This window comes from Brachycentrus maculatus, unplaced genomic scaffold, assembly GCF_059751285.1.
Source record: "Brachycentrus maculatus isolate JH-2025_06_01 unplaced genomic scaffold, ASM5975128v1 h1tg000105l, whole genome shotgun sequence".
Taxonomy (NCBI): domain Eukaryota; kingdom Metazoa; phylum Arthropoda; class Insecta; order Trichoptera; family Brachycentridae; genus Brachycentrus; species Brachycentrus maculatus.
This window is the reverse complement of record NW_028280859.1, coordinates 1,225,921-1,242,405: the sequence shown is the minus strand read 5'-3', so window position 1 is coordinate 1,242,405 and position 16,485 is coordinate 1,225,921. Positions and strand designations below refer to the sequence as shown.

Here is a 16,485-nt window from a genome sequence, read left to right as displayed (position 1 = left end):
TTTTCAAGTTTTCATTGATATCACGACATGGAGAAAAAGTTATTGAGATGGCCTGATTTCTAACTGTGCGGACAGTGTAAACGTGGTCCTTATTCCAGCGACAGAGTTCACTAGCTCTCATTTTACTTAGGCTTTTGATTTATCCAGTTTTGAACTACACCAGACTTTTTTGCGAGTCCATGTTTCAATAGTCGGAATGAATCCTTTCATATGGCATATGTGAGTGTTACCACTTGTCTATTAACCTCTTGACCGTGATTATATGTGACACTAGACAAATGTGTCAGTCATGTGACTATCACAGATTGAGATTTTCAATACCCAGGATTAAAAACACAATATCTTAGAATGGGACACTAGGATTGTAATAAATTTTTGCTTAAACTTATTTATTGTACTGTGTGTTGACATCTGTCTAAATAATGACACGGCAAAATGTTTTGTTTTTATTTTATTTTTTTGGCAAAGCACTTAAAATTGAGTGATGCATAAAGGCAAAATGTTTGCTCTTCATTCAAATCAGGATCTATCCCCTTAAGGATGACTTTTCTATGAATCCCACTTTGAACCTTTTGATTCGTTATCTCTTCTGTTAATTTGCGACCCTGGTCTTCAGTATTACACAATTTTACTATTTGACATTTCCCGTAATGACTTGGCGCTGATCCGTAACAGGATGCTGATATTCAAGTCTCTTTTTTTTATTAATGACTTTGGTATTTTAGTTTAATTTTTTGAAACATGTATAAATTCCATGCGAAAATTTTCAGTACTGCCATCTGTTGTTGAAATTTTTATATTACACAACTAGAGCTGAAACCTATATTTATGCACAATAACAAAAAAAATATGGTTGCTCAATCATAGATAGAATAGTGCACACTTAAATCAGCCAATGACAGGTCATGAGCCCTATAAATATCCATCTCACTAACTTCTTCATCTACACAGAGGTATCAATTTAAAACAAATAATACTTTTTTTTAAACAATATAATATATAAATTAAAATCGGTGAATTTGACAAAAGTATTTTAATTTTTTTAATAAATATTGACTATATATTTATTGTCTAAGGCCAATATTTCACCGATTTAGGACTAGTTGAAATTTAATGACTCGAAATTGTTAAACACGTTTAAAAACATAATTTAAAATTAACATCACAGTGTGATATTCAAGAATAATAATCTTATTTGCATGCAAATTTTAGTAGCTTAATGTATCAGACGGTACGGATATTTTGTAACAAAAATATGCAATTTCACACTCAGGTTTTATATTTGCTTGACTCGTAACCTTGAGATTGAAATAAATAAAACTATAAATTGCAGATTATACAACATGTATATATGATGTAATACATACTTTGTTACACTGCAACCCGTACATTACAGAGTACGAATAATAACAAAACACAAAAAAACATTAGTTTTGAAATTGAGTAATAAGCGCACTCTTTTTTTGTCTTAAAGTAATATATAAGGTACGAAACTAAATTATTTAATAATGATGATTAACGTTATCATAAAATAATAATTCATACTTAAATAAATTAATACATAAAGGTAAATTGACCCTCAGTGGCAGATAAAATGTGTCATTTAATTTAGTTTTTATTTTAATCATATAAGCTCAACTGACGACTATTGCACTGTTTTTTTTTATTGCTTTATTCATATTTGTACTTCATAAACTACACACAATGAATTAAATTTACATATATGGAATAAAATTATATAAGTGAATTCAAAATGATTTTAAAAAAAAGCTAGTAAAAGAACATTAACAACATTTAATTTATACAATACCAATTAATATTTACTTTACGGGAGAGATATGATTTGTACATAAGACGCGAGATAGTTTATTTTTAATTGAAAATATTTCATCTACACTTTACAAATATCGTCTAGTCATTATTGAAACCCAATGATGCACGGAGCACTGCATTGGATCGATATGGATCTGATCATGAATTATTATTTATCATTACAAGAAGACAATGTGATCATTTTTGCAAAAGTTCAAGCAGCATACTAAATTGTAAAAGTGAAAATACGCTATTTAGTTATGGTAATCCTCTCCGGATACCAAACCCGGGACCTCATGCATAGATTACCAAAAGAACTACCACTACACACTAGAGGCGGAAAAAATATATACATTTTGTTTTTCAAGATAATTATCATTACAAAAGAATTTATAAATAAACAACAGATGTGAATTTGTTTTAAAATAATATGTTTCATATGCCTTACAAAACTAATAAAAGAAACTCATAATCAATGACGGATTTAAATAAAAATATGTATATGATTATTCAGCATTAAAAAAAATGGTAGTTTCACTAGAATGCTGAACCATATTTGCACTAAAAATGCATAAAATGATATGGTGGAATTGCATTTTATCAAAATTGACAAAAACAGATTCGTGGAAGCTGACGAGTCTTTTGAGGAGGCCTCCGCATCGGGGTGATGAAATATTTACTTCTTACTCGGAGTAACAACCCGGGCGGCCGCGACTCCGGTATTGGTGCAGTTACAGATGGCCTCAAACAGTCTGACGATGAATCCGCGGGCTCTTGTGCCGATGCGCCGTTTCAAACCTGAAAACAAAAACAATAAAACTAACAAGCGTCCCTGAAGAAAGCAAGGTGTTGCCGAAGCTAGTCAGATAAGTACTTAAAATAAAGAGGTGGAGCACAAAGTTCTGTTATTATTTATAAATGTGGCACATTGTTTCTAGAAAAAATATTACAATTAATAAACAGGAATATTAATATGAATAAAGGCCAGAAAGAGACAGGCAAATTGCAAAGAATTATATTTTCAATTGGTGTGAAAAAAATCATTCTATTACTACTGATTTTTATTTTTTAAGACTTGTATTTCGCATTGAAAGAGCATTTCAAAACTATGTTTTTAAATATAACTTAATATATCAATCCTAATAATATTATTTTGTAAAATATTATATTTGTTATGAAATCACTATATATTATAATAAAACTTAATTATAATGTCGATCAGCTTCGAAGTAAACAGCTTCTTCCTCAAGACAAATTAATACTAAAAGATTAAATGAAATGATAAATGTTACTTTAATTTAATTAAGAGTTAAATGATCGAATAGTCCTCAGTAAAAAATGTTTCTAATTTTTAACCATCCCTGCTTCAAATATTAATTTTATCTTCATAAAACGTAAAAATAAACCCTAAAATGGTTTGAGGGGTCAAAACCTCAAAAAGACTATGGTAATAAATGCTTAGTTAAAGTAACTTACTATCTAACATATTAAGAGAAAATATAGGCGAACTTCCATAGAAATCACAAAAAGAAAAATGTAAATCATGGCAAAAAAAGTTCATTTTACAAAAAAAAAACACAATATTTTTTAAATGATTACATACACTTTGACTTTATTTGGTCAAATCCTTTTATCAATACTCTAGGATTGCCACAAGATATAACAAATAATAATTAATTTCTTAGTCAAAAATATTTAACACTTTGTATGTGATAATAAAAAGAAATATAAATGATTGTATATAGTATTTGTCTGTACATGTAGTCATATAATAAATTTTGATGAAAAACAACCACTAACATCATGTTAAATTATACCAATTGAGACAACAAGGCATTATTCACTTTAGTTACTAGAAACAGTGTTGGCGGATTATATTCAACATAATAGTAAGTAAAATAAGACAAAGAACAGCTGTTTCTTGTTATGAAAAGATTGATGTATTTTGAACGTTTCAAATGCACCGTAGATTTAAAATAATAATGGAATTTTTTTCATCAGTGCATTTTGAGTATTTAATTAATTAAAATAATCACACAACTTTTTCCTCACAATCCAAATATTACTAACAATCAGTCATATACAAATTCTCTGAATCGATTTAAAAATTAAAAACAATCAAAATTATTATTGAAACAAATTAATTCTTGAAATAATATGATTATTTACGATTTTCATCTTTTTACGATTCATCACATTTTCATTTAAAACATATGAAATTAAAATAAATTAAAAACATATTATAAAACGGGCAAAGACTCAGAGGCACGGCAATGAATTTACAAATGTACGCATTTGTAATGTCATAGAACTGTTGCGCAGTAAAATCTAATTTTGCATATTCTTTCAATTTCAATCCACTCTAAAAAACTATAACCATTACATTTAAAATAAAAATTTATACCATACCTATAGTTAGAACCTACCTACTGACCTTTAAATGCACTCAATGGCGCATAGGGCACTGCATCAAATTGACGAAATGTTAATTTTGACTATTGATTATACATATTAAGGCAAGGTGATCAGTTCTGTGCTTCAGGTACGGGGGTAGTATTAAATAAATATTAGAGTGAAAACACTTATATTTATTTTGACCCCCCTGGGAATCAAACCCCTAGGACCACCAGCATGGTAGCCAAATAAGCTGGCAATACATAGTTACCACCCTTTAATTTTTTTTTATGTGAAAATATGATACTGGCTCATTTTAAGCAACATAATGATACAGTAAATATGAGCAAATATATTTTTTTTACTGTCATGGACTCGTAATTATACTTTGTAATTATTTATGATTTAACAAATTTACAGTTTAAAGATGTTTTAAATAATTTGCAAGACAAGTTTAAGGAGAGCAATCAAAGTTAGAGCCAATAAAGTAATTTCTTTAATTGATTCGGCAGTCACTTTGTGGTAAATCTATCCATTTTTAATTCACCGGGTATTTACCAAGTAAAACATAAATTTAAAATCAATAAAGTAAATCTAATAATAACAAAGTTTCTTAGATTATAATTAATTCAAAGCTTGTTCTCTTTTATTTTAAATAAATTCTGTATGCATTTATGTATTTTTTTAAACAAATGATAAATGACTTAAATAAAGTGTAAAAAAATCATACCTTGCTCGGCAGCTGAAGCCTCCTGTAACAAAATAAACATACCATTAATGTAAACAAGATAAGATGATAATAGAACAAAACATTGTTTACTAGAGTATACTGAAGAGGAATGTAAATGGTTTAGATCAGTGGTTCTTAACCCATCCGCATATCAGTTTTTTTTCAAAACATGTATACAAAGACACTAATCGAATGTATCCCCGCAAGTAAAAAAGTTGCCCCGCCCGGAGGGGAGGTGATATGGTTTGTCAAACAATGAGGCGCTAATATTTTACACCAGATAAAACGAGAACAAACATAGAAATAATCTTTAAATGCAGAAAAAGGTACCATGCACTAAACAGATTTATTTTTGTAGTACAAGTCAGTCCGAACAATCATAACGCTCGCGTGTTTGAAGCGTCAACGGCGTTCAAATTATAACTGTTTTACCAATAAATATGGTACTTATAACTATTATGCACGTATTTTATCGAGTGTCTAGATCAGAAATATGATAAATTAACAAGAAAACTTGAAAAAATAACTCAATAAAACATTAACCCTGAGAAGTAAAGTTTTGATTTCTAACTGATTTTAGTTGATATTTCAATCAAAAAGATAATTCTATCCTTACAGGGACATCTTTGGTCAAGTGTCGTCAATAAATTTGTATAAAAATTATAAGAAATAATGCATTACAAAAAGCTTTCTTTACTGATTTGTAGATATCACACTAAAGTATCTTTATGATATGAACTACCACGGATGGGGACATGGCTTAAACTTCGGCTGATTTGCGAATGTAAAAACATACCTACCGCCAAGGTTTGGCGACAGGTAGGCCGATGGGTTAACCGTGTTGAAGGTTGAATGTTGATTGAAACCCTGGATGTTAATTGAAAAAATTAAATTTGATTTATTCTAAATCAAAATTTAGGTATGTATTTATACATAGGTGCACAAAATGAACAAAACCATTGAAAACAAAGAGCAAAACCATTATTACATGATTTTCACATAAAAACAAAATAATGAATATTTACTGCAAATCAATGTGACTTCTGCTGTTGCCTTTCAGAGACCAGTTCAGAAATGCGCGGCTTTACCTTGTCAAGTGCCACTCTCGTATAATTTTCGCAACAAAGCCTATCCTTTTCTTCATTTTTATATCCAGTATCCTCGAAAAATAAAGCTCGCAAAGATATGTTGTAAGAAACGGTATGAAAATCTCCAAAGCATTCTTAGTAATAACAGGGTATGTTACAATTTGTTTACACCAAAACGTTAAGACTTCCGCCGACCCAGAAGACTGACTCACCAAAGCCCTGGAGTTTGATGCAGCCCAGGTTAAGAACCGCTGGTTTAGATTAAAATATATCTCTCATATTTTCAACCTAACATAAAAATATTTTGCTCTTAAGGTAAACCTAAAAAAGGTTTTTGTACTACTGTACTCTACTGTAGCTTGTATGACTTGGATACTGCTAATTCCTATGAGTTCCGGAGTAATCCAAAAATTCCATTATTTCCATGTAGTCCCACTGTTGGGCTTACAGACTGCTCTCAATTTTCCAATATATAGTGGATATGCAGCTTGAGATTTATGTATAAGCTAAATATTATTAAATGTATTGAAGTATTATTTCATCTCCTTTTTTATACTTTACAGATTACTGTAGACATTAGTCCAGAAACATATTTTTACTAATGTCCTCACTTCAATATAAACAGTGTAACAAAAGCTACAATTTTTTTTTAACATTTTTAAACAAATTATATAAATTCACTTTTTTAAAATTATTTTTGGATCTGCATCCAATGGTGCACAAGGCACTGCATCAGACTGACACAATTATAACTAAAAAATGTAAAGGCAAGGTAATCAGTCCTGCACATCAGGTACCAGTCTAGGGTAAAATAAATATTATGGTAAAAAATAAACTCATATTTCAAGCCCAGAAACTCCAGCTTGGAACCCAAACTTAAATATTTTAAAAATAGAATGAATAAAAGTTTTTTTTGTATATGCTAAGTAGGAAAAAGTAGGTACCTAACTAAAGAAATTTTAAATTAAAATACTTACAACTCTCGCCTTTTCTTTCGCTATTAGTTTTGATTCTACATCAGCCTTTGCTTGACGTATTAATTCGTCGACGAAGTCAGCTACCTGCCCGAACCTTTCGGGATCGCTTTTAAATGTAGACACTTTATCCTCTAATGTGATTTGTTCGGGATCCACCAAGTCTAAATTTAATTCGGACCTCATTTTCACAATATTTGTATGTTACTAACTCTTAATTACGGTTTTTGTAACGTCTACAAATAAGTTAAATAACTTATTCCAATAATTTTAAATGTAGTTTAAGTGTTAATGATTAACGGAATCGATCAACTGAACGATTTGCACTGATTTGTTGATCTTGATTTAACATTAATTATTGATTTTTGCTGACGGCCATGATTGACTTTACAGGTAAAATTGCATTTAGCTGCACTTGGATGAATTAGTAAGCGACACAACTTTTGCACCGTATAAGAGAAGACACTATAGATTAGAAAATAAAGCTCTCAGTTTAAAAATCGCACGTCTGGAGTTTAACTTTCGTCCTTTCCGGAAACAGAGCGTATTCACCTGCCAATATTTCTGACAGCAAGCAAAGCAAACTATGTTACCAGCGTTCTATAGAAGAAAATGCTCATATTGAACGATCCTTAATAAACATTCTTTTTTACACTTGTATTTTATTATAAATATCTAAAAACCAATGGAAAAGTTGTAAATAATGGTTTTTTTATTATTTTAAAATAGTAAACTGGCTTTATAATTTATTTTGATCATTGTTGAACAATGGAATTTAAACTCTCTGAATCTGCAGTAAATTATGAAGTACTAGTATCAACATGATGTACAGGAATGAAACCTTACACAGACCAGCCCATGACAAGTTGTCAGCCCTGTATATACAGGTATTTACCCAAACTTCCATATTTTTCTTCATCCATGTTGAGATGCGCAGGTTGGCGATGTTAGCAGATGTTGGCAGGCGCTGTGGCATAGTTGGGTAGACGCTCGACTGCAAAACTGGCGTTGCGGGTTTGATTCGAATTCAAGAAATATTTATTTTAAATTGGTCTGGGTGTTTGTGATGTATATTTTCCCATCTATCTTCCCTGTCCTTACTGTTTTACCCATAGACAAGCCTCTGAAATAGAGGCTCTGTGGGTTATTATTTTTTTAATTAAAGGAAAATAAGATGAAAGGAGAATAAACCTCTTTGAAATGCATTCCCTCGGACAAATTAAGATATGACAAAATGAGACAAGCAATGAAGCTTGGTTAAGGATAATTTAATCGATTGAGGAACGCTGTTTTAGTTAGTTTTAACATGTGGAGCAAATGGATGATGAAAGAGTAAATTTGAAACATGTGAATAGGAGAGTAGAACGAGGACGGTCAAAAGAGATTCGACATGACCAAATCAATCAAATCGTGAAATTTGGTCGTATCAAAAGTCAATGTAATTGGGGGGGCATGTAAGAAGATTTATTTGTGAATGTAAAGGAAACTGGAAGTTTGGCAATATTTTTTATTATTATTAATTTACCTCAAAAGTGTGGAGTCTTTTTTAAGCGGGCAACATTTTTCGGTGGCTATAAGACAAAACGTCTACACACTGTCCAACGTAGTTTGTATGTATATTTACTGTATATTTATTTACCTATTTACCGTATACTCTCAAACATAATTGTATTTTTGTCAATCTTAATTATGCCCCATATCTTATAATATAACTACATTTTCATGAAAAAATCGAATATGCATAAAAACAATAAAACTTTAATTTTCTGCCCTATATGTTTGATTTTTGTAGCCGTGCGTTTTCAGGTTGAAATAGCGGGAAAAATCAAAGATAAGATTACTACATATTTGACGTTTAATAGGAGTGAAAATATAATAGTATGATTGCATTTTGCATTCAAGAAATCATAATAATAATCTGAAGAAACGTAGATTTGTAATAATTATTACTAGTAACAGCTTTTGCTTACGAATATACTTATTCACTAAAAGTTATTGTGGTTTGCTGACAATGGAAGCATTTTGTGCATCTTTACCAAAAATTGTATGTTGAAGGTTTTAAATATTACTTACAATCAAGTGCCTGCGTGTATTAAAATTAATAAATATTTGTATTTTATAGGAACTCCACGCTCATTTGAATGGGTCATTAAGCGATTCAACATTTGAAAAATTACAAGAACTTAAAAATTCAAAGGAGGGTGCCAAAAATGAAACACCTCATTTCAAAATTGTTCAAGGCCATTCCCGCACACTTTCGGAGTAAGTTGATTGGGTTCTACCGCCTATTATTAGTCATTTAGTCGCACGACTACTTTTAGTCATTTTCGGTTTTTCGACAATCCTGCTTGTCCTATCTAATGGCGGATGAACCGATGTTTTTTTTTAAGAGAAATATTTGTGTTTTATTATTTACAACAATACTTTAATTTCATTCTATTTTATTGAGCCTAAGCTGCTCATTATTAAAAATAGATATTAAATTGTGGTAGAGTGGGTTTGAACCCAGAAACTTTGACTCAAGAGTCCGCGACACTAACCATGGGACCACAACGCAACATGTTTGTTTGTAAATTTGTATTTTATTATTTTTCTGGAAGTATAGCGAGAAGTTATTATATCATATACAAGTTATTTCAATGTTGATGTTCATAAAAAAAATTGTACATCTTTGTGTAGTTTTTCAATTAAATGTCCTTAACTTAAGTTTTTATTATATCCATATGTAATCTTTCACTCTAGCAAAAGGTTTTTGCTATATTTAATATCGCATTTTCAAATGCTTGTACCGTGTATTTTCATTTATATCCAATTGTTTGCCGTGTTTCGTATTGCAGATGTTTTGCGTTATTTGGAATAGCGCACGCTTTGACGGACACTCCAGAAGCTGTGAAGCTCGCCACTGTACTGACTCTAGAGGAGTTTGACCGAGATAACGTGGTGTACCTCGAACTGCGATCCACTCCTCGCGGCAATGCCAACATGACCAAGGAACAATATATACAATCAATGATTGATGCTGTTTTGTAAGTAAACTCAAGCGCAATGGAAAATTTTACCAACCTTGGAGGAACATGCTGTTAATGACTGCTTCTTAAAGATATTCTTTTTAACCTTCCCCTTACTGAGCCAAAAACATCCGCACTTCCGGTGCTGTATAGTCAATACTCATGTAAAAATGAAATACACATGTAAGTGATGTTGATTGAAGTTTGATAGCTGAGAATATGAAAAAATCATAGACTCACGCTCACAAACGAGCGAGACAACCACCTCGGTTGGGTGCCCGAAAGCTGCTATACACACACACAGCGCATGCAAGTCTTGACTCGGTTCATTACTAGAAACACAACTGAGAACTGAGATGGCATATCTCGCGTTCTGATACAACCAAGTAAAGTAAGAGTGAGACGTGAATAGCGTCGCATAGCGTTTTTTTTACCATGAATATACCTACGGCACTTGTTTGATAGTATTATAAAAATTTTCCACATTCTCACGAAATATCTCTATAATGTGCTCGATAAGAGGTAACTGTAACAATTTTTTTCATTCAATGCATAAATGTATTATGGAGGAATGCCTTAACTCTGAACCATTATTTATTATAGTTATTTATAGAGATATTAATGTTATTACAAGCAATGTGTACTAGTTACACATCACTGGAAAGGAAGGGTCGATGTTTCAAAACCAGAATGGCGTTCCAGTTTACTCCGGTCTATTCCTAAGCTTGTAAAAGCGTTGTTTAGTTCAGTCAAATAGTTTAACCATCAACGCTGTACAGTGCTCAAATACAAGTACTTGAATACTGTAATACCATATAAAATAAATTTTTATTAATATCTAAGTAAGATCCAACGCCAAACAAACAGCGTTGAATGAGGTATCTAAACTCATAGGGACGAGTAAAATAGAACAGAGAATTAGAAAATTTATCAGCTATTTTGTACCATTTTTTTTACATTGCATTTATGCTATTACAATTTTGGTATCTAAATTATGCTTCTAAATAAACTTATCTTTTTCCAAATATCTTCGTCAAAACTCATCAGTCAAAGGATTAAGCTGAATGGTGTCCTATGTTATATTTTATTTTCAATACTAACATAACAAATGTGTATTTCTGAATCAAAGGGAATGCTCCAAACGTCTCCGCATGAAGACTTTTCTCTTGATTTCCATCGACCGCAGAATCACGACCGAGCAAGCCAAGGAAACTGTGAAGATCGCTATTGAAATGAATAAGAAATATCCCAACATAGTAATTGGACTTGACCTCAGTGGCGACCCTAAAGTTGGAAATTTTAAGGATTTCGCTGATATTCTCGATGAAGGCCGGAAATCTGGCTTGAAGGTAAATATCCTTCATCTTTTTTGACTGGAACGCGTTAGCGTTTAAAGCAATATTTGTTTTATTAAATAATCAATCAATGAACTATCAACAATGAACTATCAACTAATAATAAATAACTAATAATAAATAACTAATAACAATAAATAACAATAATAATAATAATAAATAACTAATAACTAATAATCAATCAATGAACTATCAACTATCAACAAAAAGGTTTAAGTTTGGTGAAAAGTTTTTCGTAGAAGGCTGATAAGGGTTGTTTTTAGCGGAAACGAGTTATACCTTCTTGCTGTATCCCAATGCATTATTTTAACAAACAATTGACAAACAAAAACGAATCATAATGCCATAATTGGATAAATAGTACCTTTTTCAATACAAAAACTTATTTTAGTTATAATGAGAATCAATCGCCTAGGAATTTTAAGTATAATAACAATGTTTTCTTCTTTTTCCGCCCTTGTCTGCACTTAATGGTGCACATCAGTTTAACGCAATGTTAACTTAATTGTTGATTATATAAAGGCAAGTTGGTTAGTCCTACCCTTCAAGCACTAATTTAGGGTAGTACATATTAAATTAATATGAGAGTGAAAATCTCTTCGCTTACTACTACACTGCAAAAGCGGATAAAAAAATAATGTTTTGAAATAAAATTCTGATATAATCATGTCCACTTTCCCTGCTAACAAAATAACAGGTCCAGAATATTTTTTTGTTGTTTTTTTTTTGGGTTTTAGTAACCATTTTGTCAGAAAAAACAATATTTGATTAGCTGATATATGTATGTATATGCCCGATATATGTATTCAGTGGTGGTATTGAGCCGGATCGCTCGAACCGGTGCATAAGATTTTCCGAGCTCGAGTTTTTCCTATTTTCAGACAACAATACACACTGCAGAAGTGGAGGCATTTGAAGAAACCCTGGAAATATTAAAGTGGGCACCAAACAGGCTGGGTCATGTGACATGCGTGCCGGAAGATAACAACCCCCAGAGCTTATGGAACTCCTTACTGGAGTCTAAAATTCCAATAGGTAAAAAATATATTATTTCGAGAAATAAAAATACTTTGTGTTTTGATCCACTTACATTTTTATTAACCAACTAGTTTCGGCAACAACCTGTTGCCCTCTTCAGGGTTTAATTTATGACTAAACAGGTTATTGCCAAAACTAGTTGGTTAATAAAAATGGGAGTGGATCAAAACACAAAGTATTTTTATTTCTCGAAATAATATATCTATATGATCCACAAAGTTAATGCTTTCAATATTCAAAACAGGTAAAAAATATCCTGTATGGACAATTTTGCCCATTTATGTACATACATACAAAATTTTGCAGAAATATTCCCATAGGTTGAAAGTTTCAAGTGTTTTCACGATCTCTTTATTGTCTTTTTACTTAAAATTCAAAACTACTTGCATCACATGTGATGCAAGCAGAATTAGATGGATATCTTAATCATACATTTAAAGTCATAATTATCAGACTCCAAGGGCGCAGTACTAGCAGGTTTTCTAGTTTAATCTTAATTTGTCTAATTTTATTACAAATATCTAAACTAATTTAACCCTTCCCTTACGGTGCTAAAAACTCCCGCGCGTTCCGGTGATATGTATTTCGTTCACCATATGAAAATGTGGTTTAAAAACGGGAAAAATGTGAATATTCCTAAATGTTGCTTTTATTGACCATAGTTGAAGTGGAAATGTAACAATTTTGTAATGTTAGCTCTGAAAATTACCTGAAAATGAGAAAAAAAGACATCGTAAGTGGACGTTATAGAAGTCGTAGTTACACATGACTGTCGCACAAGACGATCCGCACACTACTAGATTGGCGGAGTAAACACGTTACGACATGCGACATGCATGTATACTTACAAAGCACGCCGCATGCGCACACACAGAAACGTTTGTGTAAAGGTGATATTATTCCCGATTTTATTCACAAATTATTTATTTCCGTCGCTGAAAATTAATAACTTTATATTATATGTAATACTTTCATGTAATACATAATTATATTATGGAGGAATACAAAAATTCTGGGCCCGTATCTATTATATTTTATATTGATATTCTCATTTTCGAGTTGTAGTAAATACATATCACCGGGATGGGAAGGTTAATAAAGACAGGAATATTTAAATGGTCGCTATATAGTGTTAAGTAATTAAGGAGTTTTTACATTAGATTATATTTATTTTAAAATAAATAATCTGGTGATGACCCAAAAAATTAATATCTTTGTTTAATAAATTAAACAGAAATGAAAATATGCATTATTTTTTTACCACCATTTCTTTTTCTTCAGGAATTTTTTGAGTACTGAATTCAAAATTTTATATATACATAACTAAATAGCTTATCTCCAATTTCACTTTTTTGGAGTTGTGCGATTAATAAACTGGACGATGGATTTGTCCATGTACTTTCAACACTGTTTTCTCTAATAATTAATATGTACTACGTTATGCTTTGCAGAACTTTGCTTCAGCAGCAATGTAAAGAGCGGAGTAGTAAAGTCGTATAGTGATCATCACTTTCAGACTTTGTATAAGGCTGGCCATCCAGTTTGCTTGGCAGTGAGTATTTTATTAGTCTTACTTCACAAGGTCCTTCAGAGATGGCGCTCCAACTAGCGTACAAATGATTCCTTGCACGTTGCATATACCATAATATAAATAACTTCTAAATATATAAATTCATCGCTTGGATCAGCCAATAACAGGTTCTGAATCCTATAAACTCCCAGATTTCCATATTCCCATCTCATAAATTTGCTGTCTGTTTTTAGACATTTGCCATAATTCTTTATAAAAATCCGTTGGGATATGATATATCCAGTATGTGTATACAATGATTTGAACTCCAACACTTCCAACGATCATTTTCAACTCCTTCTGTCTGGGATTCCCAGGTAAAAATTATTTTCAGATCTACCATTACTACTAATATCACGCTATTTCTTAATCCATTCCTCGAGTTCCATATATCCAGTCACTTATGCCCTCCACTTATCCGTACACTTTTCCACACAGACAGATTTCAGGTGCCGGTTGACGTGACCGAGTCTTGGCCACTTATCTTACTTATCAAATTGTCTGCCACGTCAGCAGCAGGGAATGGCCGACTCCAAAATACAAGGATGATTAATTTAATAAGAGGTTACGGAAAGATATTTTTAAGTTTTAATTTGTTCAAATGATCTTGTAATTTTGAAACCGGTTGTCCTTCAGTACTGTTAGGAAGTTCAAAGTACCCGAAATATAATTGACAAATATTTGTATTTTTACCAAATGTAAGTAATGTTAAACTAATCAACACTATGAAGTTAACGCATTATCTTTTCACTATAAATATTATTATATACGTATCGATAGTCCTTTCAATAACGCTATATCCAAGTTCCACTGAAAATGATTGATTTTCTTTTTGTTTCTTGACAGACCGATGACAAAGGCGTATTCGATACTTCTCTCTCTGAAGAATTCAACATCTGCGCCCAAACCTTCGGGCTGACCAAATCCGAACTGTGGTCCCTGGCATTTGGGGCTTCAAACTTCATATTGGCTAGCGATTCCGTCAAGGAGGACCTCGTACAAGTCATGTTGGACTGTAAACCCGACATTAGCGAGTGAATAAAAAAATAAATAAAACATATTTTCTATGCGCGGATTAATATTTAATTTCTCCAATTTGACACAATTTTTTGAAACACGAAAATAGATCAACTCTTTACAATAAAAAATATTTAATACAATAAAGAATATCGGTATTATTGAACTTTTTACAAACAATTTTGACCGCAGAGATCTTTGGCAAGCAGTTTTTCAACATGTGAAACAAATTAAAGAAATAAAGTTTCCGAATGAAATTGTAATATGATAAAATAAAATAACATCAGTTAAAAATTATTCTGAATGTTATAAATTTGCCCAAATTTACATATTTAAAAAAATATAAGTATGTATTTATTATGCAATAAAAAATAGACTAACTGCAAATTGTATAAAAGTATTCATTAAATTAAACAAAAATAATGCACAATTATAAAAAATAACTTACACAATATTAGTATTTACAATATTTTTCGTGTATTTGAAGTTTTTTTTTTAAGAAAAAGGCAACAAAAAAAACAATTACCATCGGCAAATTTGCTTGATGCTTTACTATAATTACATTTCTCAGTATATAACATGGGTCTAAAATATGACCTTTTTTTTAATCGTCAGTCCTTATTTATTTATAAATAATTGATTGGCATGTATTTATTACGGAATATAAGTTACAACAACTAAATACATACATAAAAAAATCAGTTCATAATGGCTCGCAGTAAAAATTCTTAAAATAGAACAACGACGGGTGGTTTAGAATATTAGCTAGTATGCGAAAACGTCTTAACCATGCTGAACCTGAGACATAGGTAAGAGATTAAATGTATCGCATGCTTAATAGTAAACTAAACTAAGTAAAATTTGTACAAATGCAACCTCAAGCCAGAGACAAGTAGCGCTCGGTGATTGCAACTAGTGGATACATTAATGCACCCCACGCATGTAACTAGAGGGATTCGCTTTAGTCTGCTCTGACATCGAACTGAGTGGAGCACAGTATGTGCGTTGCTGTTACAAGAGCATCAAGCTTCAGTTGGTTAGAATCCGATGTATAGAAGGCGTTACATATTTCTTACGAACTGTGCATATTACACACTATGACTCGAGTATAGCTGTGATTTCAAATATTATTGTACGTTTCGGGTCTTGAGCGACTCGTCTCTTAATTCTCCCTTAAATTTCATAAGGCAGTGATTTCTTAAAACCCTAAATAACTCTGATTCAACACAATTTATGACAAAATTCACTTTTCTTTTAAATCTATCCGAATTTATTGCTTTTAGCACACATAAGGAATGAACCCGCATCCCGTGTAAATTTTGTATATTATATTTTATCATCTTAAGAATATATTTTTATTTTAATGCATAAAAAGCGGCACGAGGAAATAATTTTTCTATTCGTTATTCGAGTAATATTTTTTTGGGCACCTAAAGCCCTAATATATAAAAATTTTATTGCTTGTAGATTATTACATTATGTATATAAATATTAAAAAT

At 31.3% G+C, this 16,485-nt stretch overlaps 2 protein-coding genes across 2 annotated transcripts; one reads left to right on the top strand and one right to left on the bottom strand.

The window, feature by feature from the left end:
• Positions 1-1,327: 1,327 nt before the first annotated feature.
• On the bottom strand, positions 1,328-7,574 carry LOC148310126 (uncharacterized). The gene is made up of 3 exons (XM_088258996.1): positions 7,002-7,574; positions 4,937-4,958; positions 1,328-2,610 (listed from the first exon to the last, which is right to left on the bottom strand). Exons 1-3 carry the CDS (start codon positions 7,182-7,184, stop codon positions 2,489-2,491), a joined length of 327 nt encoding a protein of 108 aa, XP_088115122.1. The 5' UTR covers positions 7,185-7,574; the 3' UTR covers positions 1,328-2,488.
• LOC148310125 (N6-Methyl-AMP deaminase-like) lies at positions 7,392-15,042 on the top strand. Its single transcript, XM_088258995.1, has 8 exons — positions 7,392-7,885; positions 8,805-9,042; positions 9,121-9,260; positions 9,836-10,024; positions 11,136-11,355; positions 12,243-12,396; positions 13,851-13,951; positions 14,816-15,042. The coding sequence occupies exons 2-8, from the start codon at positions 9,010-9,012 to the stop codon at positions 15,005-15,007; spliced, it is 1,029 nt and encodes a 342-aa protein (XP_088115121.1). The 5' UTR covers positions 7,392-7,885; positions 8,805-9,009; the 3' UTR covers positions 15,008-15,042.
• Positions 15,043-16,485: the final 1,443 nt, after the last annotated feature.